A 22863-nucleotide genomic window follows, 5' to 3' on the forward strand; every position below is an offset into this window, starting at 1 on the left:
TAATTTATTGTTGTTCCGGCATGGCTGTGTTGCAATGCTCAACGGGTAGCTATCAGTACCACCGTATATTTAATAAATAATTACGCGGCCCGAAAATCGATGCTCAATTCTCCTTAAAATCTGGAAATACGTTACTGTGCCCTCTTTTTCGCTGACAGTCGATTAAAGACTGGGAGGACTCCCCTACTCCCTGCCTTTATCCCTTCTACAGTCCCTTCTCTAGTTCCACCATAGATCCCCTCCCTTGATTCCTTCTCTAGTCCCTCCCTTCTACAGTCCCTTCTCTAGTACCTCCCTTAATCCCCTCCCTTGATTCCTTCTCTAGTCCCTCCCTTCTACAGTCCCTTCTCTAGTACCACCCTTAATCCCTTCCCTTGATTCCTTCTCTAGTCCCTCCCTTCTACAGTCCCTTCTCTAGTACCACCTTTAATCCCCTCCCTCGATTCCTTGTCTAGTTCCTGCCTTAGTCCCTTACCTAGTTCCCTACCTCAGCCCCTTCTGTAGTTGCACCCTTAATCACCTCCCTTCATTCCTTGTCTAGTCCCTGCCTCAGTCCCTTCTACAATCCCTTCCCTAGTTCCATCCCTAGTCCCTACCTTAGTTCCTTCTACAGTCCCTTCTCTAGATCCGCCCTTCATCCCCTCCCTTGATTCCTTATCTAGTTCCTGCCTTAGACCCTTACCTAGTTCCCTACCTCAGCCCTTTCTCTAGTTCCACCCTTAATCCTCTCCCTTGATTCCTGTCTTAATCCCTTACCTAGTTCCCTACCTCAGCCCTTTCTCTAGTTCCACCCTTAACCCTCTCCCTTGATTCCTTCCCTAGTCCCTGCCATAATCAGTTCTACAGTCCCTCCTCTATTACCGCCCTTAATCCCCTCCCTTGATTCCTTCTCTAGTCCCTGCCTTAGTCCCTCCTACAGTCCCTTGCCTAGTCCCTTATCTAGTTCCCTACCACAGCCCTCTTCTAGTTCCACCTTTAACCTTCAGCCTCGATTCCTTGTCTAGTCCCCGCCTCAGTTCCTTCTACAGTCCCTTCCCTAGTTCCATCCCTAGTCCCTACCTCAGTCCCTTCTACAGTCCCTTCCCCAGTTCCCCCTCCAGTCCCCACTCCTAGTCTTCCCAATCCAACCCATCGCCTAAGCTTTTCTCCTCCTCTTCCCAACCTGAGGAGCTCAAACTCGGACTCCATCCAAGTGAGGAGCAAAAATCAAAAGCGTCCACGCCTTTTTAACCTAACCAACTGCGTGGCTCCCCGGGGCAGTTCAAGGCGCCCCCAGGGCCAAAAATCGTCGAGTCTAACTGAACCAGTTGGAATCAGAAAACAGAATGTAACGCATCCTTCTCCGTTTCTGTTCCAGCGAAACTGGACCGCTCCTCGAAGGAGACGTGCAGCGGCACGAGGGTGAACGACGGCGGCCATCAGCTGCTGGTGCTGAGTCTGGCGGTTCTGGGCGTGCTGTTGAACCAGAGGATCGGCGTGCCACCGCTCTTCGACACCAGAGGCTTCGTCTAGCTCATGCGTCCGGTGGTCCGGACCGTCCTCGATCGTTGAGCGAGCCAAGGATCGGCAGGAACGCGAGACGAAGCAGCCCGGATCGGGGGACGCGCGCGGAACGGACGAGGACGCGAGAGAGCACGGACAAAGCCAAAAATCACACACAGCAACACGAGGGTTGAGAGAGCGAGATGAGAGAGAAAGAGAGAAGCATAGAGTGAGTGAGCGAGAGTGAGAATGAGAGAGAGAGAGAGAGAGAGAGAGAGAGTGCTAGTAACAACCGCTCTTCGAGGGTCTCCGGGAACGGTGCAACAACGGCAACGAGTCGCACGAACAGAGAAACCGAGAACCACGGGGAAGCAAGAGACGAACAAAATACGAAACAAAACACAAAAACCGAAACAGGACAAAAGGAAAACAGACATATCAACGCGCTCGATCAAAAAAGAAAAAGAAAAGAAAAGAAAGAGAAATATATGAAAGAGAGCGCGCTCGATCGGTCGCGCGGTCGACGAGTCTCCGCTTCGGTGCTGAAATGAAAACCGTGACGCGAAGCGATCCACGAAACTATAGATCCCGGATCGATCGGATCCCCGCTAGAAAATTGTGCTGCTCCAGCCTGGACTCGAGGATCTGCCTGGACCGGCGCGTCGCTACGAGTGCCGACTCACTTCTTTCTTTGACCCCATTGTTTTTCTATATTCCCTTTCGTTTCTACTCTACGACTTTCTTCCGGCTACGTTACTCTCCGGTTCCGAGAGCGCGATCCACGCGGCTCTGATCGACGAACGTGTCTCCTCCTCCGCTGGATCCCCAAAGGTGACGTGATCTAGGGACACAACAATGTACAAGCGAACGTTGCCGGGTAGGACGGGTATAGTGGTTTCCTGCGTGCGGGAGGGACCTGGTGAGTAGACTGAGGACGTTCATGCGAACGTCTTCTGTGGCTTAGAGCTGACAACAAACAAAAGTTCAATCAATTGTGAAACATTGGCGATACGTGGTGTGTGTCACGCGACTTTGTTTTGCCGCCAAAATTCACTTTAACAGGGTGAAATCGGCCCTTGAAAATTCGAAATTTCTTCATTTTTCTTCTAATCATATAAATCGATTAAATATGTAATTGGCAGTCCTTATTACAGAGAGCAACTTTTGTCTGGAAACTCTTTGCCTACCCCTTTATCGGAACATAACCGAATTTCCAAGGGTCGATTTCATCCCCTTAAAGTGAATTTCGGTTGCGAAAAAATCGCTTAACAACACACATATGCACTACATATCCTCTCGTACTTTTTGGAATTTTCGAGGTCAGGGTCTGTACGCTGGATCATGCCACTGATAACAGAGATGGGCGAAATTCGTATTAGAATGATTCTTTATGGAGCTCACGAGAAGAATTGCTATAGTTTGGAATGTTTTTTCGCCTGGTAGAAAATCAGTAAACCTACCACCAAATCTATCGATTTAAACATGGGCAATTGAAGTTGTACCAATTAGTTAAATTACATTCAATTATATTAAATTAAATTGGATTGATTAAATTAAATTAGATGTTCGAATGAAATTTGGCAACGAGTACATTTTTTTCGACGTGCTACGATAAAAATCGGGCAAATAAATTTCATCTTGTCAATTGTAAAAGATAACACAGCGCTCAGCGTTCCCATAAACTCATTGCTTTCTGTTGACTCAAGCTCAGACGGTGAACAATTAAGTGCACCAATAAACAGACTGTAGCCGCTTGAAAATAAATCCACGGAATTTAACCGTTACATTTTTTTACTGGAATACCGCTGAACGTTGAGAACATAGTTCTCTGAATATTCTTTTCAAGTATAAAATGCGGCTAAGACAGCAACTATTGATGCACTTAGCACATTTGTTAACGAAATTGGTAAGCATCCAAAAGATTGTGTATTGCAGAGGATTGTGTATTGCTCCTAGGTGTTACACAATTCATTTATGGTGTTGATCGAGATCGATTGGTGCCCAACTCTGCTCGGCAGGCAGCGATGCAAGAATTATTAAATTTGGATCAGACTGCTCGACAGTGTCCTCTACTGCCTAATCAACAGTGTCCCAGATCCGATCGTCGGGGTCCGGGAAGGAGCGCAACGGGTCGAAAGAAATCATTATACTTGTTCCCAGCGAGGATAGTCGAAAGTTCCTCTGATCAGTGTCGGTTCGAGAACACGGTCTTCCTGCTTGAGAAGCTTAATAGTTCGTAAGTCGCCGGGCACGTGATCCTTTTTAGGGAAACTGTGATCACACAAACGAATTCTATTAAATCAATGCTTTCTCTTGACTCTTGCATTCTCGAAGTCTTCTCAAGATTTTTATATACAAAATTCTACAGTCCGATCATGGCAGAAACCATTTTATTTATTCCACTTCGATGCAGTTCGAGAAATGTCGAACTCAAAGCCCCAAGAAAATGAGACAAGGATTTTTCCCGAAGCAAATGATCAATAAGCTATTGGACACGAGATTAATTAAAAAGACAGTGTGCGAATAAAATGAGTACATTGGAACAAGACGAGCAAATGATTATCAATTGACTGAAAATCAGGGAAGGATTTTTCCCGAGGCGAATGTTCAGGTTCAATAAATCAGCAATTGGACACAAGATTAATTAAAAACACGGTGTTCAAAATAAGCAAGCTAATATAGAAGGAAGATTCTATACATGATGGGATATTTTGTAAAATGAGTAGAATTAATGGGAGCTTCTTCCACAATTTGAAAAACTTGATTTGTTGATTTTTCTGTTGGAGATAGGCGAGCACCCGAAAAGTTATGGTCGCCGGTATACACGGGAAACCGTCGTCGCTTCGTAATTTCGCTTATCTCCCATCTCCATCGGCTTTCCGTATGGTATGCGGTTGCAAACTGCAATCTCCGAATCTTATCGTGATTTTCATAGTTACTTCCTGGCCTCGTGTTAGCCTCGAAATCGAATTTGAACGCGTGGTCGCCGCTGATAACGGATTAAATTTAATCGAGGCTCGACTCGTCTCACGTACACGCTATTTTTATTCGGTGAAGGAAAACTGTTGGTCGAATGCTGTTTTCTCAAATTAAGAACGAGTTACCTATTGCCGTCTATGGGATTCAATATTTCTGGGGAAATGGAAAACCTGCGCCTCGCACAGACACGTATTTCCCCGTTGATCTCTTTGTAGAATCTAGAACAGCGAGCAGCGTGTTTCGAGCAATCGACGCGACGCTAACGGATTATTCAAGCAAATAGTGGATTACTTATCTGGGCGGCTTGAACCTCCAATCAGAATCGAATTGACGCTTGCCCGACCTCGAGTGCGTTTGCTATTCTGACTGCCTCGCGTCAGCTATAGCTCGCGATCATTCGAATAACGTTATACGAACGAGCCGTTCCATTTCGAGAATCAACTTCTTCCGTTTGAATGTTTAAAAAGCTTCATAACTTGACTGCGGACATTATGTCTCTAATATAGTAAAATCGAAAGAATATAAGAACACGTTAATTTTAAGTAATTAAATTCTTACTCGACTCCCGTTTTTTTTTACGATTGGTCAGGAAAACTTTTATTTCGCATAAAGATCCGCAGACTATTAATAACCCAATCTTACACAAGAGTTTCTGTCGAATGTAATTTTAGAACGCGTAAAAAATCCTATGAAACTTGATTGAAATACATTCCGGTACGCAGCTTATGACAATAAAATCGAAATGGTCGAGCTAACGATAGCAATCGCAAATGAAATCTGTGTTCCAACTTTTTCGGACAGGTTTCGAAAAGAATCGAAAGATGTCCGAGGAAGTTGTGTCAAAGGTGTCCCTCTTTAAACTGTTGTTTAAAATTGTTTAAATATTCATAATTCTATGAAATACTGTGTGTTTGAGGGAGTCTACGAAATCGTTCTTGTAGCATTCACTGGAAGTGTCGTCCGAATTGGTGGCCCACTATGGTGACACTAGCTCGGCCATTTTCTAAAAAGGAGAAAACGAAAATACAGGATTATACAGAATCTTTAGGGCGTTTCTATAACAAACACTGTATTCCGAGGTTTCCCCTAATTTCGTTCTGATTTTATTATAAAATTTACATGAAGAATGCTGTCATCTTGACTCGCTGGAGATCGACCCCTTAAGGGCGGATTCTCGTTATCTTCGCGAATTCGACCGCAAAATAAGCCGGATAAGGAGGCCAAAAGTGCCCCCAAACCAAATTGAATTCGCAATAGGCCACTCGATAGCTTATCCAAAGAAAATACTTCATGCCAATTTTCAATCTTATATGTCGACGTGGGTAGTAATGGTGTGACAAAGAAAAACAGGTTTTCCCGTAACTTTTCTTATCCTCTACAATTGAAAATTCTGAAAAAAAAATCAGTCATATTTTAGCTACTAGAACGCACGTCTATGAATTTTTTCCGAATTTTTAACTTGAAACCCGAATTTTAAAAGATAAAAGAATTTTTGAAATGCCGATTTTTTCTAAAAGTTATGAGATACTGAATTTATATATTTACAGTTTTAGCATCTCGTCATGGTTGTTGCCATATAATTTTTTCAGATTTTTCAAAGTGGAGATACATAGTTGAAAAAATAAAAACCGCTATTTTTTATCCCTTTCGTACGAGCACCATGTAATTCATATAATGAATTTCTTAGATGGTCGTTAAATGAAATTCTAAATACGGGGTAAGCAGAGGGATAAGAACTCTACAGTGGAAATACAAGCATATTATTTAAAAATAGCGGTTTTTGATATTTTTAACTATGTGCCACTTCGAAAAATCTGAAAAATTGTTTCTAAAACTGTAAAAATATAAACATAGTATCTCATAACATCTACAAGAAATCGGCCAATTCCAAAATTATTTTTATTTTTTAAAATTCGGTTTCGATGCTAAAAATTCTGAAACAATTCTGATAGGCAAAATATGCCTGACTTTTTTCTGAATTTTCAATTGAAGGGACAAGGGCACAAGAGAAAAATTTGATTCTCTTTGTCAGCCCATTGCTACCCCCCCCCCCCCCACGTCGACATACAGGATTGAAAATCGCCTATTGAATGACCTTGCAAATTCAATATGGTTTGGTGGCACTTTTGGCCTCCTCGTCCGGCTACAGCCTTTCGAGACAAATTTTCCATCTATGCAAAATATGAGAAAATCCATTTTTCAAAATTACGGGAACAAACCCGGATCGAGATCTCGTGGGACGCAAACGCGCGAGCATCCGCAGTCTAGGAGCATGCACTAGGCGAGTGCATGCAACTCTGCAGTCTAATTGCGGGGGTGCATCGCGGAGGGGTCGAGGGGTCGAGGGGGGGGTGTGGAAAGTTGCGCAGACCAGTCGACGACCGGGAACGGGGTGATTAAATTATTGCGTTCCTCGTACCGAGGATCCTGCGGCATTTTTCCGTTTCAGAAGAGACGGCTAGCAGTTCGGGGGCGCACGTGGAATGTTTCAGGCTTTTAGCTACGGGCAGGGGCGGGGGTGGTGGTTTGCGGGGGCGCGGGGGGGGGGGAGAGGGTGGAGACCGATGTGGGTCACCGGATCGGGGGCTTTTATTTTATGGGCGGTATCGCCGTCGACCTGGACGTTATCGCGGGACGCACTCGTCCCCTGGATATATACCCAGGATAATTCGAGTCGGCCGGGACGTTGGAAAATTTAATAAAACGGCCGGCCATTATCCGCGCGCGTGTTCGTTATCCTCTATTTCCTGGACGTAGCCTCCGACGCGCCGGTGGGCGGTCCCAAATCAGGATTCGTCACTTCAAAATCGGCGTACAGTCACTCGCAATAATATTCGGACGCTTTTTAACACGTTGAACGCCACGTCGGCCATATGTGGCCGACGGAATTATTTGTGCAGGTTTTAAAATGAATTTTTACGTTGATATATTCATTGTACTAAACTTCATTAGGATCTGTAACATGCAAGAAATTTGGAGGATTACTCAGTATCGTGCATTTAATTTTTTGCAAGTTTTATTTCATTAAATAACTTACTTTGATTTTATGGAATTTTTGGGGTTTCTAGTTTGGCGTTCAAAGTGTTGAGAGATAATTTTTTTTCGACCATACGCCCCGGATTTTTTGTAGAAATTAGGACAATTAAGGCGGGAACACGCTCTGCTATCGCTACACGTGAAAACGAGTCACGTGGCATTCTTAGAGTGGTACCGACGCATGTGTATACTAATTTGTAAAATACAAGGAACCGTGCATGCTAACAAATATTAATGATACCTCGATTCTATTAAATTGAGCTCGCTTCTCGACCTGATTTTTATCAAATAAACCATGAAAATTGGAATTTACATGAAGATCCTTTACCACAAGACGTGAGAAAGAAATTTTGAAAATATTAAGTGTACATTGCAAAGCCTGCTGCAATTATGCTGCGATTGTGTTCGTTCAATTTTCGTAGCAGCCTCCCAAAGAAGTTCGCAAAAATGCTCATGTGTTTGCCGCTTGAGCGCGAGGTTAACGAGACTCGTACAATTTCAAATAAAATCAAAATGGTACCGTGTTATTTCGTTCTGGACTCGCCCTCGATGAAAAGGATGAGTTTCGTCTGTGTTAATTTCGAGTGCAGAACCTGTGAAAAGCCCGAGGAATTAGTTCTGCACAGGCTGCACCGGGACGGGAGCCGTGTCGGCCGGAAACCAGGGCGGAAAAAATGTCGTCGGCGATCAGTATCATCGGAGCATGGTCGTCCGGTCGTCTGGTCGGCTTAAAACGCGGCGATCCGGTCGAATAGTCGATTCTTTTCGCGTTGCTCGCGAGAGGAGGATCCTGGCGGCGTTTAATCTGGCCTCGGTGATCGGTGGAGCGACTATTTGTACAGAGTGTGTGTGTGTGTGAGAGAGAGAGAGAGAGGGGGGGGGGGAGAAGGAGAGCGAGATAGAAGCAGGGTAATGCGAGCCGCAATTCGATCTATATGCTCTGCGGCCGCCTATACGTGCGCATGTTTGTAATGCGGTGCAGCCACTGCAGAGTCGATTGCATTCGTCGAAATTGCGGAGACTTAAACGCCGTGGAGCCGAGCGAGACACGCGGCCCGGTCCGGCCGCGATATTATCGCCGCGAGGGAAACGATTATCGCATGGTTCGACCATGGTTGCGACAACCTCCGCCGAAACGTCCCCAATGAATCCTGAAGGCCGAGATCGCGATCCACAAAGAAAAGGCCTGTCGTTCAACAACTGTGTTGCGACACCGATCCTCTCTACCCCGTGAACTCGACAATGCAACGACAGAGTAGAGTATCGTAGAATTCTGTCTGTATTCATTTCGGTGTACCGACGGTAAATCTCTGAAGTTACGGACCGTTGATGGTAGAAAAGTCGCCATTTTGTGGCAGCTGAACAAAATCAATATTTTATTCCGGGCCCTTGAACTCTTAGGATTTTCCAAGATCCTCGACGATTCTAACAAAAATTACAAGGTACCATTTCGCGGAAGCTCGACCGGAAGCATTTCTCTATTCTCGATCCTTGAGCTTCCATCTCAGAAATTCCGGGGACGTTTGACCACTAAAACTGAATCCAGAGTTTCGCAGAATCCCGTCTGAAACCATCGATCCTAACGAAAACCACGAGGTACCATTTTCTGAAAGCTGATCTGAAGCGTTTCTCTATTCTTCGAATATCGTTTCCAGAAATTTCGGGTAATGTTTGATCGACAAAACAGTCTTTGATTTTCTATGAAACCTGTCGAGAACCTGAAACCATCGATCCTCACGAAAACCCCAAGGTACCATTTTCTGAAAACTGATCTGAAGCATTTCTCTATTCCTCGAATATCGTTTCCAGAAATTTCGGGTAATGTTTGATCGACAAAACAGTCTTTGATTTTCTATGAAATCCTGTCGAGAACCTGAAACCATCGATCCTCACGAAAACCACAAGGTACCATTTTCTGAAAACTGATCTGAAGCATTTCTCTATTCCTCGAATATCGTTTCCAGAAATTTCGGGTAATGTTTGATCGACAAAGACTTTGAATTTCCACGAAATCCTGTCGAGAACCTGAAACCATCGATCCTCACGAAAACCCCAAGGTACCATTTTCTGAAAACTGATCTGAAGCATTTCTCTATTCTTCGAATATCGTTTCCAGAAATTTCGGGTAATGTTTGATCGACAAAACAGTCTTTGATTTTCTATGAAATCCTGTCGAGAACCTGAAACCATCGATCCTCACGAAAACCACAAGGTACCATTTTCTGAAAACTGATCTGAAGCATTTCTCTATTCCTCGAATATCGTTTCCAGAAATTTCGGGTAATGTTTGATCGACAAAGACTTTGAATTTCCACGAAATCCTGTCGAGAACCTGAAACCATCGGTCCTCACGAAAACCACAAGGTACCATTTTCTGAAAGCTGATCTGCAGCGTTTCTCTATTCCTCGAATATCGTTTCCAGAAATTTCGGGTAATATTTGATCGACAAAACAGTTTTTGATTTTCTATGAAACCTGTCGAGAACCTGAAACCATCGATCCTCACGAAAACCACAAGGTACCATTTTCTGAAAGCTGATCTGAAGCGTTTCTCTATTCCTCGAATATCGTTTCCAGAAATTTCGGGTAATGTTTGATCGACAATGTCTTTGAATTTCCACGAAATCCCGTGTAAAAACCTGAAACCATCGATCCTAATAAAAACCACAAGGTACCATTTTCTGAAAGCTGATCTAAAGCATTTCTTTATTCCTCGAATATCGTTTCCAGAAATTTCGGGTAATGTTTGATCGACAAAGCAGTCTTTGAATTTCCACAAAATCCTGTCAAATAAAAACAACGAGCCGCCGTTTGGTAAAATCTCGCGAAAAGCAATCATCTGTTCCCGTTCCTTCGGTTTGAGAAACTTTGGGGCATGATCGGCTAGCAAAATGACTTTGGAAAACAGACAGACTTCAGAATTTCCCAGAGTCCTGTGTAAACCCTAACACCGTCGGTCCTGATAAAAATGACAAGATGGTGTGTTGTAGCAGTTCGGGGCACTCGAATTCCGCGCGACTCTATTGGCCACGGGGCATCGATACGCGCGGCCCGTCCACGCTCGCCGATTAATTTTCGCTTGCACGCGTCGCTCCGCTCGGTAAATTGACGTAAATCAAGCCGGCCTCCTCGAGCCAATCCCGATAGAATTGCAAATCGCGTTCGCCGCGGCTGATTTGCGCCCGCTGATCGACCGGGCCTACGCAGCCTGAATACTCGATCACCTGTCCGTCGTCGACGGCTCGTCATAAAGGCGGCCGCGGGATCGAAAAGTCGCTCGGGGCTGCTCGAAACGGCCGACCGGATCGATAGGCAAGGTGTCCCTCGATTCCTATCGCTATCGACTTAAAGGCCCGCGCAAATCGAGCCCCCTCGATCAGCAACTTACCCTGCGAATTTTAAAAATAATTGGTTCAAACGATCCCCGTGATTTCGGGTGACCCCTCGATCCTTCTTTCAACAATATCACCACCGAACGTAATCGATTTATTTGCGTTTCGTACGATCTTTCAAAAGATTCCTCGAACAGTTGAAACTGTGGGCGCCCAAAACATATAACATTGCAAACCTATACGGGTTATTTCAATTTCCAAGCGTCGCTTTAACAATTGGGGTTGCTGATGGCATTAATCGCGAGGGCCACGAATTAATTTGTACAGCCGATAGTAGATCAAATCGAGTTTTATTAGGATTCGCAGGACTCGAGAAGCGATCACTGCGACAGGATACAACTGTACAATATTCTTTTCTCGCGATGACTAAATGACTCGGAGGACTTTCCGGGGGGGAGGGGTTCGGTATTAAAGGTGTTGGTAGAACAGCAACTATTCGAGATTTGCCGGTGATGGGGTTGGCGGGTGTTGTAAATGCAGGTGACACGGGTCGATCGACCCGGCCGAGCGCGGACGCCATAAAGTTTTACGGCGAATGCAGGTTGCGACGGTACGGAGGCGGGTCTGCGGCACCGCGGCCGATCGAAACCGGCACCGAAACGAGAGGAGACGGGACCGGCAGAGCAGGAGCTGCTCGTTCGAGAGAACGGCGTTTTCTCCTACGTGAATTCCCCGTGCGCTCTATTTTCCTCGCGCGAGGCGGCTGCCGCATCGATTTTACGCCAGAATACGCTTCTATTCTTCCAGCCTGGCCGCGGACGAAGGTCGCGCCTTAATGTTTCAAGCCGCGCGGGTCGTCTTCCTTTAGGAGCCCGCCTCGTCTCGGGGCTGTTGCCGAGACCCGGCCCGACCCGGCCCGGCCCGGTGTCACGTTCGCCGTCGCCTCTCTCGCGATACACTCCCGCTAAACGATCCCGTACTCTGCCAAAGCGTCCGATCAACCCTTCCCCCTGCAATTTTGAACCTACCATGACCGAACGATCGGCTTCTCATTTTGCAATCGCAGCGAGTCCCGTACAAAGCAGTTAGGGGGAACTGTTCCGAAGCCGTTTCGATTTTTGGGAATTTATTTCGGAAATACTATCGAACCATTTGCACTGGGAATTTACATACGTATTCAGGGATATTTGAAGCACGTGTAGGATTTTTGTCAAGTAAAAGTAACGAAGCATACGTCGGTTATATATTCTTTTATAGTCTACAGCTGCTCGACTATCTAAAAATGTGCTGTACTCGGGAATTTTTTTGAAGAACAACGAACGAGTGGAAAACTCCGGTTTTTTCGCAGCGATATCAAGCACAACCTTGAACTACATTCTCCATTTTTTTTCCAGAATTAAATATTAAAAAATGGCGTGGTTAGTCGCCGTTTAAAATCGTTTATTCACCCTGACGAAACGAGAAGTGTTATCACGAATGTCTCTTCCACGAACCTAAAGCTTCCAAAATAATTGAAGAACCGATCGGTCAGAGGAACTATCTCTCGCTCGACGAAATAATCTCAACGCTGGGAGATCGTTAGACCCGCCATTTTGTTGATCGTTGACTGCCACGTCGATCATACGATGACACTGTTATTCGTGCGTTGAAAAATTCATTTTGCTCGAACCGAACGTCGTTAGAATTTGTACGATCTGAAGGGGTTCAAGAGACAATCCCCGCGATTAGATCACTTCGATTTCGTGTGATTTTTGGGGGATGATCGATCGGCAGTCGACGTGTCATTACAGTGAATAATTAATAAAACGAGATCCGAACGCGATCAGAGCCGCGTGGTTCGCCGCCGAACGGAACTGGGCAGCGTAGTTCCGTGATCCGTAGATCAGCGATCCAGCGGGACGAACGATCCACGACGCGGGAGAGGGAAGACGGGATCGAAGGATTGAAACGGGACGAGCCGGGATGATCGCCGCGCGATCGTCCGTCCCGACTTTCTTCCCGTTTTTTCTCAGGCTATGTTAAATTAAGATTAACCACTAACAATATCATACTAACTATTACTGTAAGTAGAATGACAGCGCGAGCGCGCGGCCGCGAGCACGCGCCGAACGATCCGCGGCTAGATCGTCGTCGATCGAACGCTCTCTCTCTCGGACAAGCGAAACTTGTTCTTCTTAATTTAGCTTTCGACCTGCACAACAAAACGAGTCCCCCGCCGTCGTGTAAAATGACGTCTCGGAGACGTCGCGTGATACTTGAAGCTGTATTCGTCGCGCTTCTATGGCAAATTTCTTTTACCATTAATTGGTCCTCCGTACATCATTCGTACGCTTTCACCGAGCGAAAGAACGACACTCGGAGAAATCGAACGAACGGAATGAAATTCCAAGGCACGGGGCAACCGTAAATTAATTAATCGAACGGGTGTCAGCTTACATCGGGACATTTCTTCGATTCTTCGGCTTTTCTTTCGTATACACAACGGGCTTTGCAAATCGATCCTCTTCGTAGATCGTGTCCGCCTTTCTGCACTCCGAATTAGCTCTGCAGCAAGTCCTGCTCGCCCGTTTGCTAATCAAATTCTCGCCACTTTTCTGAAAATAAAAATTCACCTTTTTCTAAATCAAATTCGTGCTAACAGTTGGACAAAATGTTTCCCCGATATTGTCGCGATAAATATTTACGGAACAGCGTGAATATGTAGAATTTGCAAGGTCTACGTCACTGAAGCCGTCGAATAGATCCTTGCGGAACGATCGAGTATTGTTACACGTACGCAATAAAATTTTTCCTATCGGAACAACAACTTCGCGTCGGATATTTTCTCGTCGAGGCGACAAATTTGTAGAGAAAAAGGGGTGAATTTGATTCGCAAAGGGGGGAACGAGGCCTGCAACAGAGTGGAATTCGGAGCGCGAAGAAAGAAAAGGTGAATGTTATCTTGCAAAAGGACTTCGTTTCGACTGTGAAACGTGTGACAGGTCGGTCGTGGCACTGTGCGACGTCGTGAAGGGAATGTCGCGCCCGTGCTCGTGCCCGTGCACGTTCTACCTTGCCGCGTTAAACTCACTGCGATGATTTCAATGCATTATGTATGATAATATTATACATACTATACATATAAACATATATAAATATATACATATTGTAGCGTGTATAGAGATATATACTATAGAGACGGTACCGTCGTACGTTTGTACATACTTTGTCACGTGCAACAAATTGCGGCTCGCGAGAGAGGGTCGCGAAACGAAACGGAACGGCGAAAGAAATCTGCCCGCGAGCCCGTTTCGAGGCGGAATTCTCGATTCCGCGGGCTCCCCTATTTTTCCGTGGCCGAACTGTGAGCGAGAATCGAGTTTGTCTCTTCGAAAAGTCCGAGGTTGTCCCGAAGGTTTCATATCGTTCGACAAAACGTGTCCCGTTTGTTTAATTATTTCTCCAAGGCTCGTCCCTAAGGCTTAATCATATCATTCGCTTTTCCAAAGGCCGCTCTAACTCGGCATCGTGTGCATCGACACGTCCGCTACCACCGTTTGCCGAGTGAAATGCAAAGTTGGCAGCGAACGTGTTAATCGAACGAACATTCGGGACAACATGATTAGAAAGGACTCTAACCATGGATTATCACGAGTCGAGAACGCAGAACCGAATCGAGCCGACTGACGAAGAAGACGGGCTCGCGGCAGAAGGTCTTCCGGAAGCCATCGAGAGTCGGCTCGCTGTTTGTCCTCTCTTCCTATCGGGGGCGTCGACTCGATCGCTAGAAAATGAAGCGAAGGGACCGAGAGACGACGATAGTGCTCAAAGAAAGGGCCCCGTGGGTCCCCGAACGCTACGGTCCACCGTCGATCCGACTAAAACCGGGATCGGCAACATTGGGAAAGCTTCGTTCCACATTCTAGATCGGGAAAAGAAGATCTTCGATCGTTCCTCGCGTCGCTCGCGGTTGATCTACCGGCAATTCAGTTACTGTACGACGAAAAAGCTACCCCTTCCTTTTGGATCGATCCTCCATTCCGATAACATTCGAGAAAGGAGGAAGTTTTTGAAAAAGCTAACGTTTCCTCTTGGATCGATCCTGCATCGCGTTTTCATTTGGGCGTCAAGGAATTTAAAAAATTATACTTTAGGAAGACAACCCTTCCTCTTGCTTCTCTTCCGCAAACAAACGGTTCCTCCTTGATCGACGGTCTGTTTATGGGTTGATTAATTTTCATCCGGTTCCCCGTCGATCCCGCGATCAGGACGTTGTTCGCGCGGACGTTCGACGGCCGGGAAGAACTGGAAGAATGACGTCGGCTGGAACGTTTCCAGGAGGTCTGTCTGTCTCTATTGATTTTTATTTCGTATCCTTCCGGCGTATGCAGCGGGTATCGCCGCGGGCGGCCATCTTGCGTCGACACGGGCAGCCATCTTCGACTCCTCCGATCCCTTTGTTCGTTTAACTTTGACGTTTCCTCCTGTTCCGTGATCTCTGGTATTGTACGGACCATGATACCGGCAGCTTAATCCTCGAACGTATCGTTCCGGAACGGAATCTGTTCCGAACGGTTCGCTTGAAAAAGAATCCCAGCGATTCTGCAGGGTCTTCTCGTCCCTTAAATTATGTTGCTTCGATAGATAGATTTTTGCCAACTTGCCGATCTGGTGCAGTCAATTTCAAATTTCTTTCGAACAAAGAGCCGACGAGGAAGCTTGTCAAACAGTACAGTTTTTCCTCGTTGGCGAGTCGCCGTCGAGCAACGGTCACCGTTTCCTATTGGCCGAGGACTCGGTGACGCCTCGTTGGGCGGAGACAGAAAGTAGGCGGGGCCGTAAGCGGGACGCTAACGAGGGAAAACCGCGTTGGGAGCGGGAGCGTTCGGTGGATCGCGGAGGCTGCCAACGAAATTCACGTGTCCGGGACTCTGAGAACGGTCCTGGGACACATCGAATCAGCGAATCAAAAGTAAAAAGTAGACGCGAACCCCTCGGGATCGACGCAGAGTAGCCGGCAGAGGTTTCAGAACGATTTCCTAGAAGTCTGTACAAAGGACTCTAAACGATCCTCCACCGCGGCGCCAGGCGTCGCGGTGAATTCGAGCGAACGAACAAAACGCTGCGCGAGATTGCAGAACCGAAAACGGTGAAAAGAAGAAGAAGAAGAAGAAACCTACGCGCGCGGAATACACGAGCGGAAACGAAAATGTGGAAGACGCAGGAAGCGGAAGAAACCCGCCATCGGTGGACAGGGCTTGAACGCTGTATGCGATCGCGATACTTCGGTTCTCGAAACGATCACGAAAAACTTTCGTACGAACCGATTGTTCTCGGTTTCTTTCTCGGTTTCATGCCGGTTCCAAAATGGCTCCGGTGATCGGTAGCATTCATTACCGCAGCAACGGTGCGTATTTTGTACGAAATCATTCTAGAAAAGGGAGACACATTTACGCATATCATTGATGTCTAACAAAAACGTCGGAACAGATAATTTTACACACTCGCGCGCGCTATATCTACTCGAGACAGTATGTTCGATAAGTGGGACGTTGGATTTCTTGTTTACGATTTTTTGTTTTCATTGTAGATTGTTTGTTGCACACGAATTGTCGAATTTTGAACGGTAAACGGTAACCAAACGCAAGTTTTTTGCAACCAGCATGCTCTGTCAATGAATCACAAGCTCCCTTGATTGTGTTATGGTAGCAATTGAATTTTCTGGTCGTTCATGTTCGTCCTTTATTAGATTGTCACGTTCCATTTTTGAGCTTTTTCTACCATTAAGGAATAGCGTGTTCATTTGCCACCATACTAATTGTTTCACCCGTGTGAAAAGCATACTCGACAATCATATCGATTGGCATTGGAATAAGCTTCGTTCGAAACCGAAATTGAACATCTAAATGAAAACATAAACCTGCAAAACGATTCAGAGCGTTTGCATTCTAAAATCGGACATTTCATGTGCAACAACCTAATGGCTACTATGAACTTAGGGTACAATAAGGTGACATATGCACGCTGAAGCTGGGAACCTAAGTCGAAATGGATGATAGGCGGAAACTTCGGTCTTCCGGAGCTGTTCCTCGGAACAATGGTTTTTCGTGACCGTTTCGGTCGGAACCTTTGTATGACAGTTTTAATTACATAGTTACGTTCAGAACCGTTTCAAGCCTTGTCGACAAGTTGCTTCTCGTTCGTCGAACCGCGAACAAAGAAATCGGACGCAACGAGAAAAGGAGATACCGTAAGAGAGAGAGAGAGAGAGAGAGAGAGAGAGAGAGAGAGAGAGAGAGAGAGAGAGAGAGAAACCCGCGATACTCACGGTATGACTATAACTGTGGCTCTATGTATGTAATTTAATGTACAATAATCGCAAACCGTCGGGACGTCGGTCCTCCGCGGCCCGTTGTTCAAGGTCTCCTCAAGGTCGCCTCAAGGTCGTCACTCCAACGAAGATTAACCCGAGAGAAACGAGATTTCCAATCGTCGATCGCTCGACAGGACGATTGTAACGCGAACAGTTTGGCCAGCCTTCCGTTGCGAATCGGAAATCGTCATTATAGCAGTTCTATCCTTGGCGGAAAACATTCGATCGAAATCACGAATAAGACTGTCGAAACGATTACTTGGTCGTGTATCCAAAAAGAGAAATTATAATATTGTACATAGAGGAAAGTTGCCAATATCGTACCACATAAGAAATTCTCGCTTTCTTGAAAAAAAGAAAAGTCTATATAGGTCGAACGATACCTAGCTCCAACGTTCCAAGAAAACAATCGATTTACAGTGACGTATTATTAAAATTCTCGAAACAAAAGAAACTCTTGCTCGGAGAGAGGAAATAATTAGCTCTTAACGGTGACCCGATGATGTTAAATGTAGGCTTATGTGTAGGTATTCGAAATCTTGTGCAGCATTCGTCGAAGCCGTACTTTGAACCCGTGTAAATATCGTGCACCCCGTATACGTGTACATACCTCGTTTCAGGGAATCGCGAAAGCTCGTCGACGATTGGGAAACAGCGCGAACAAATCCGATAAGAACGATTTCCCCCGTAGCGTCGCGCGACTAGGCGGCGCGTCGGTCGCTCCGCCCTCCGTTCCTCATTGGCCGACGGCTCAATGTTGCCTCGATACTGGTCGCGCCGCGAGAGGGTGGGGACAGACACGTGACGCTGGCGCTGAAACCACGGTTGCAGTCAGTTAGGCCGATCATGTTTTCGAAAATTCAACAGATAACCGGTTAAACGATCGTTGGACTACGGCTTTTATACGTTCACGACGAAAACGGGAAGGTGTAAAGTGAGAAACATCCGAAAAGTTTATTACAATACTGCGAGTTTTCAACCTAATGCACTATTTTCAACCTGTTAATATCATTCAAGAAAGAAAGAACTTTTCATTTGGCTTCTGCTGTTAGCACTCGATGCAGACAATTAACAATTAATAAAAATGATTAACCCTCGGTACGGCTCCCCGGATGAAAATTTACACGTTGTCTGTTTCATGTAAAATTGTTCACTTCTCCACGCCCGTATCGCGATCGAGTGTACGTATTTGTTTAAAATATAAGATTACGAATAGAAAACAATATCGAAGAATAGGTCGAGAACTTTTGTCGAACGAAGGTCCGCAGTCTAGTGATCGCGAGGCTAATAGGAAAAATTATTGAACGTGACCGTCGAGGGGATCGCCGAAACGCGACGTTACGGAGGGAATACCGTCCAGCGATCGTTCCTTAACCGTGGCTCGACTGATGAGCAGTGGGAAGCCGGGTTTGTCTTCGTCGAATAGTAAAACACGACGTTGAGGGACGATCGTTGCACGCCGAAGGGAATTCCAAGAGGAGCTGATCGCGACGACAAGGGGGGTAGAGACGCAAGAGGACCGACGGGTACCGAGACTGGTAACAGAAACGATTTTAGCGGAGAGATCGTTGTTTTCTTTTACTTTACTCCTTCGTCGAGGACGATAGAGATATATCTCGCCTTCTGTCAATGGGATTCACAGCGAGTCGCTGGAAAAGTAGCCCGCAGGCCTAAATACGCTCTAATTAACTCCGAAGAGAAAGAATGAAGTACAGAGAGAGAGTACTAATTAATTAATTATCATAGCCGAATAGCTGATCGAGTTGTTCGATACGACCACGTCTTCTACGGGGGAGGGGGAGGGGGGCATCGACCGCGTTTCCCGGTTCCCTGTCGTATCGAGCAGCGATTCTCGGTGCGAGTCAGCCGTTGAACGACCGCCCGACATCGTCCCCCTTGTTCTCTACCCGCGGAATCGTTCCACGCGACGCCATCTTGCCGAAAGACACGCCAACAACGCTTTCCCCGAAACGGCAACACAGCTTTCCCTCGTTAGCGTCGCGCGAGCCAAACACACCGCAAGACTCTATCGAGTAGCGAACACTATTTCCCATTGGCTGGCGACCCAACAACGTTCTGCTCCCAGGGGTGCACAGTTGGATGCCCCATGCAACGATGGGGACGAAAATGGCACCCTAAGGGCGAACACGCTATCCAGAGAGAAATATTGTTGGATCAGCCATGCGATAATGGGGGTAAAATTGATGCGCTAACGAGGGAAAACACCGGCTCGCATGATTTGGAATCTACTAAGTCCATGAAAAATCGTCTGGCTACATTCCGGGGTACAGGGGCGTTCAACCGCGGCGGCCGAAATAAAGACACATAACTACTTTCCGAACGGCAAATCGATTACCTTAATATTACCTATATAAATAAATATATATAAATATATAAATATAAAATATAATGATTATTTATTAAATACCAATATTGAATATTATTAATAATCGGTAGCTACGTACATATTATACAAACAAAAAAATTTACTGCTTGTATATATTGAGATTATCGTAATAAAAATAATGTACGAACGACAGATCCAACGAGTCTACTTTATATTTCCTTCCATCGAATGTCTTGTACTCTGTAAGTATGCGGACAATCTATGTACTATTGCAGGCGTTTTGTAAAAAAATAAAATCTTTTTGGTGAAGGCAGCACTGCACAATTATCGTAATATCTTGAAATTTACGTTTTGAAAACACCGTGCTCGTCAGCTTCAGTTATGAAGTTTCTCATCGTCTCATTGGTTAGCTCAGAGAAACTCGTGGATTTAACAACATCTGACATGCGTCTCACGCCGAATTTGACGCAGTGCTTCTTTAAAACCTGAGAACGTACAATGCTGTTGAAATTTCAACTGTATGCAAAGCAACAGATTTTAACATATAACGCTGAAAATTTTCATATACCATAGCGTTGTATTGCACGGCTACGCTGTAGAGGAACGCCACGTTGACCGTTGAAATATCTTCTATTAGTGCGTCCTCGCAAATTGCTTTTAAATGATCGTCATTGAAAAAGTCCGCCATTTGTAAAAGTTCTAAAAAAATGAAAAACAGAATGTAAAAATCGTGATAAACAGGCTAAAAAAATGTCGACACCTTACCTACAGAGTTGTCTGCTGCTACATCAAGTTTGCCGGTATACAGAAACTTCAAGAATGCTCTGTAAGCCGCGTAAGAGAAATTACGTTCCTGTAAGACACTATAAAGGAAAGAAGCATCGATGAAATTGATAAGAAGAAAATACTAAGTTGTGTGACTCACCTGTCGTTGTTCTCCTTCCAATCTCCTTGAAACATTCCTTCAAAGTACTCGGAACGTATCTTTAATATGGCTTTGTGAACGTAAATTGGCTTTCCCTGCACTTCTATAGTGAGGTCACTAGTATCCTTCAACACACAGAAAGATTCTTTACACGCAGGGACTTAAAACCGGTATGATTTTGATACCGTTGTTATACTAATAAGGCTGTACCGAAACCAATATAATACCGAAATCGTTACAGTACCGAAATGTATGAATACCGAAATCGTTACAGTACCGAAATCGTTACAGTACCGAAATGTATGAATACCGAAATCTAAGTACCGATCTACTACCGAAATCTAAAAAAAACCGCGGTATTTTTCGGTTTTCCTTTTGCCTCCAAATCCCTCCCCTGGTTACACGTGGAGAGCAGATACCTTATTATCAAATGCTGCCATTAAATGATCCATTATACTCATTGTTTCTTCAATATCTACGTCATCCTCTTCTTCCTTTTCCTCATCGCTTATAACAAATGGCTGATGCATACCGCTTGGCGATGCATAAAATGCAAAAGCATCATGTATGCTATCTACTGAGATTAATGTTGGGAGTGTGATTTTTTGTCCTAAACAGTTCCCCCACATCAAAATCTGATGTCCCATTTCCAAAGCTACACTTATATTAGTGCTATTGGAAGCTGCCATATTTAATACTTTCTTCAAACTTTGTATCACCAACTAAAAAGCATCTTTTAATTGAAACTCGTTAAGTCAATTGCATTGCATTGCTTTACCGGTGTCGAACTAAAAGTATTGCTGCGCAAGTTAACGCCTAGTTGCCCAAAAGTGTTGTCACCCCAACTATAGAGAATTCCTTCGTTGCTTAGTGCCAAAGTATGTGTGCAACCACAGACCACCTTCTCTACAAATACATATATGCTTTGTTAATAATCCATACAACTCTCGTTTATTTTAAGAGATGATTAACATAGGGCTACCATATATTAGAAAGGAGTCTTAATTTTTTCGTAATAATAAGTTGATACTACCTATTATAATTCCTGTAAGGTGTTTGACTTCAAGAGCCTTCTTACTAACTTTCGAGTCACTAGACAATCCTAACTGGCCATGTGAATTAGAACCCCAACTATACACCTGTCCATTGCATGTAACTGCCACACTGTGACGGGCACCACAACTAATGTTAAGAAATCGCATAGGAAATGTACTATCTAATTTCACCTCATTCGGTGTGGCAAGATAACTCTGCGATGCACATAAAGATCCACTGCCTGTTTGACCATCTACACACATTCCCCAAGCATATACCTGGACGTAAGTAGAGGTCTATGTATTATTAAAAATAATGTTATTCTTTTAATTAGCTATTTTTTTTTACTGTTTGTTATACCATTCCATTGCTTGTTAGTACCATAGAATGATCATTTCCACAAGCAATGTCCACTACAAAGTTGGTCTTGTTTTCTGGTATCACTACAATCTCTGGTACTAAACTATCACAATGACCCAATTGGTAGTAATTATTGGATCCCCATGAATACACCTATCAAATGAATTATTCCATATTCATAATTATCTCATAAATACATATTTCTGCAAACAAACTGAACATACCTTTCCATTTTCTGTTAATGCTAACACATGTCCCCGGCCATATGCGAAAGTTTTGATATTTTTTCCACATAGTGCATCAATTCTCTTCGGACAAATAGTACTTTGCTTATCACCTGTTCCAAGACAATTGTGCAGATTAATTCCTAAGGCATATACCAATCGATCCTTTGTTACAATTAGACAAGACTGTCCCAAATGACCTGTTTAAATAGATTTACTATCAAACTATAAACATTTTGCATACTACCGCAATGTAAATTAAGCATAACTTTATACAATGTTTACCATATACTAGAACCATGCGAATGTTCGATGTAAACTTCGGCTTTAAAAAACTGAGTATTGACCACTTCTTCAATGTTGAAGTCATAGTTATGTAATCGTTTATGTATTTATCATAACAATGGAACAATATTGGTGTAACCTAAACAGGTTCTTTGTGAACAGAGCAGTTGTGAAGTAAATAAATGTATCTTCCTTGCACTTGTTTTTGTAAATTGCATTTGAGAGCCGAGTTTCAATACACATGCGCGAATGACTCCGGATGTACCAAATCTACGGGGCGCGCACATTTAAACAGTTTATCTTACTTCATGTGATGTCTGGAAGTTGAACAAAATTTTTTGTAACTGTCAAAGTCTTTTTTATAACGCCATAACTGTGTTAAAAAGCAACGTAGCTCAAAATTTGAAAAAGCATCTGAAAGTAGAGACTTCAAGCTTTCAAATGATTTTTTAACGATATCGATACAACAATTTTTGTCGGAGTTATGATCATTTGAAATTGACCCA

General features: G+C 44.6%; 2 protein-coding genes and 1 long non-coding RNA gene across 7 annotated transcripts in view; 2 read left to right on the forward strand and 1 right to left on the reverse strand.

Moving 5' to 3' along the window:
* Positions 1–4602, forward strand: part of LOC143356786 (acetylcholinesterase) — a 101582-nt gene extending 96980 nt beyond the window's left edge. For 2 of the 3 annotated variants that reach the window (XM_076792758.1, XM_076792757.1), the window contains exon 8: positions 1358–4602. In XM_076792758.1, coding sequence (XP_076648873.1) covers positions 1358–1512 — 155 coding nt within the window. In that variant the 3' untranslated portion in view covers positions 1513–4602. The remainder of the gene's footprint in view (positions 1–1357) is intronic. The other variant, XM_076792756.1, reaches the window with a different exon arrangement.
* A 2985-nt stretch (positions 4603–7587) lies between these two features.
* On the forward strand, positions 7588–19722 carry LOC143356772 (uncharacterized). Its single transcript, XR_013082729.1, has 2 exons — positions 7588–10168; positions 10302–19722. It is a non-coding gene; the product is annotated as an uncharacterized LOC143356772 (long non-coding RNA).
* Positions 19582–22607, reverse strand: LOC143356771 (RCC1 and BTB domain-containing protein 1-like). Of its 3 annotated transcripts, none has more exons than XM_076792727.1 (10): positions 22358–22604; positions 22073–22272; positions 21849–22001; positions 21487–21766; positions 21232–21359; positions 20873–21175; positions 20454–20578; positions 20294–20391; positions 20097–20227; positions 19582–20013 (listed from the first exon to the last, which is right to left on the reverse strand). In XM_076792727.1, the coding sequence occupies exons 1-10, from the start codon at positions 22440–22442 to the stop codon at positions 19873–19875; spliced, it is 1644 nt and encodes a 547-aa protein (XP_076648842.1). In that variant the 5' UTR covers positions 22443–22604; the 3' UTR covers positions 19582–19872. The 3 variants fall into 3 exon arrangements, 2 of the variants coding, with proteins under 2 accessions (XP_076648842.1, XP_076648844.1); XR_013082728.1 differs by having other exon boundaries at positions 19873–20013; positions 20298–20391; positions 22358–22603; XM_076792729.1 differs by lacking the exon at positions 20873–21175 and having other exon boundaries at positions 22358–22607.
* Between the last annotated feature and the right edge of the window lie 256 nt (positions 22608–22863).

The sequence above is a fragment of the Halictus rubicundus genome, chromosome 8 (assembly GCF_050948215.1).
Source record: "Halictus rubicundus isolate RS-2024b chromosome 8, iyHalRubi1_principal, whole genome shotgun sequence".
Lineage (NCBI taxonomy): Eukaryota > Metazoa > Arthropoda > Insecta > Hymenoptera > Halictidae > Halictus > Halictus rubicundus.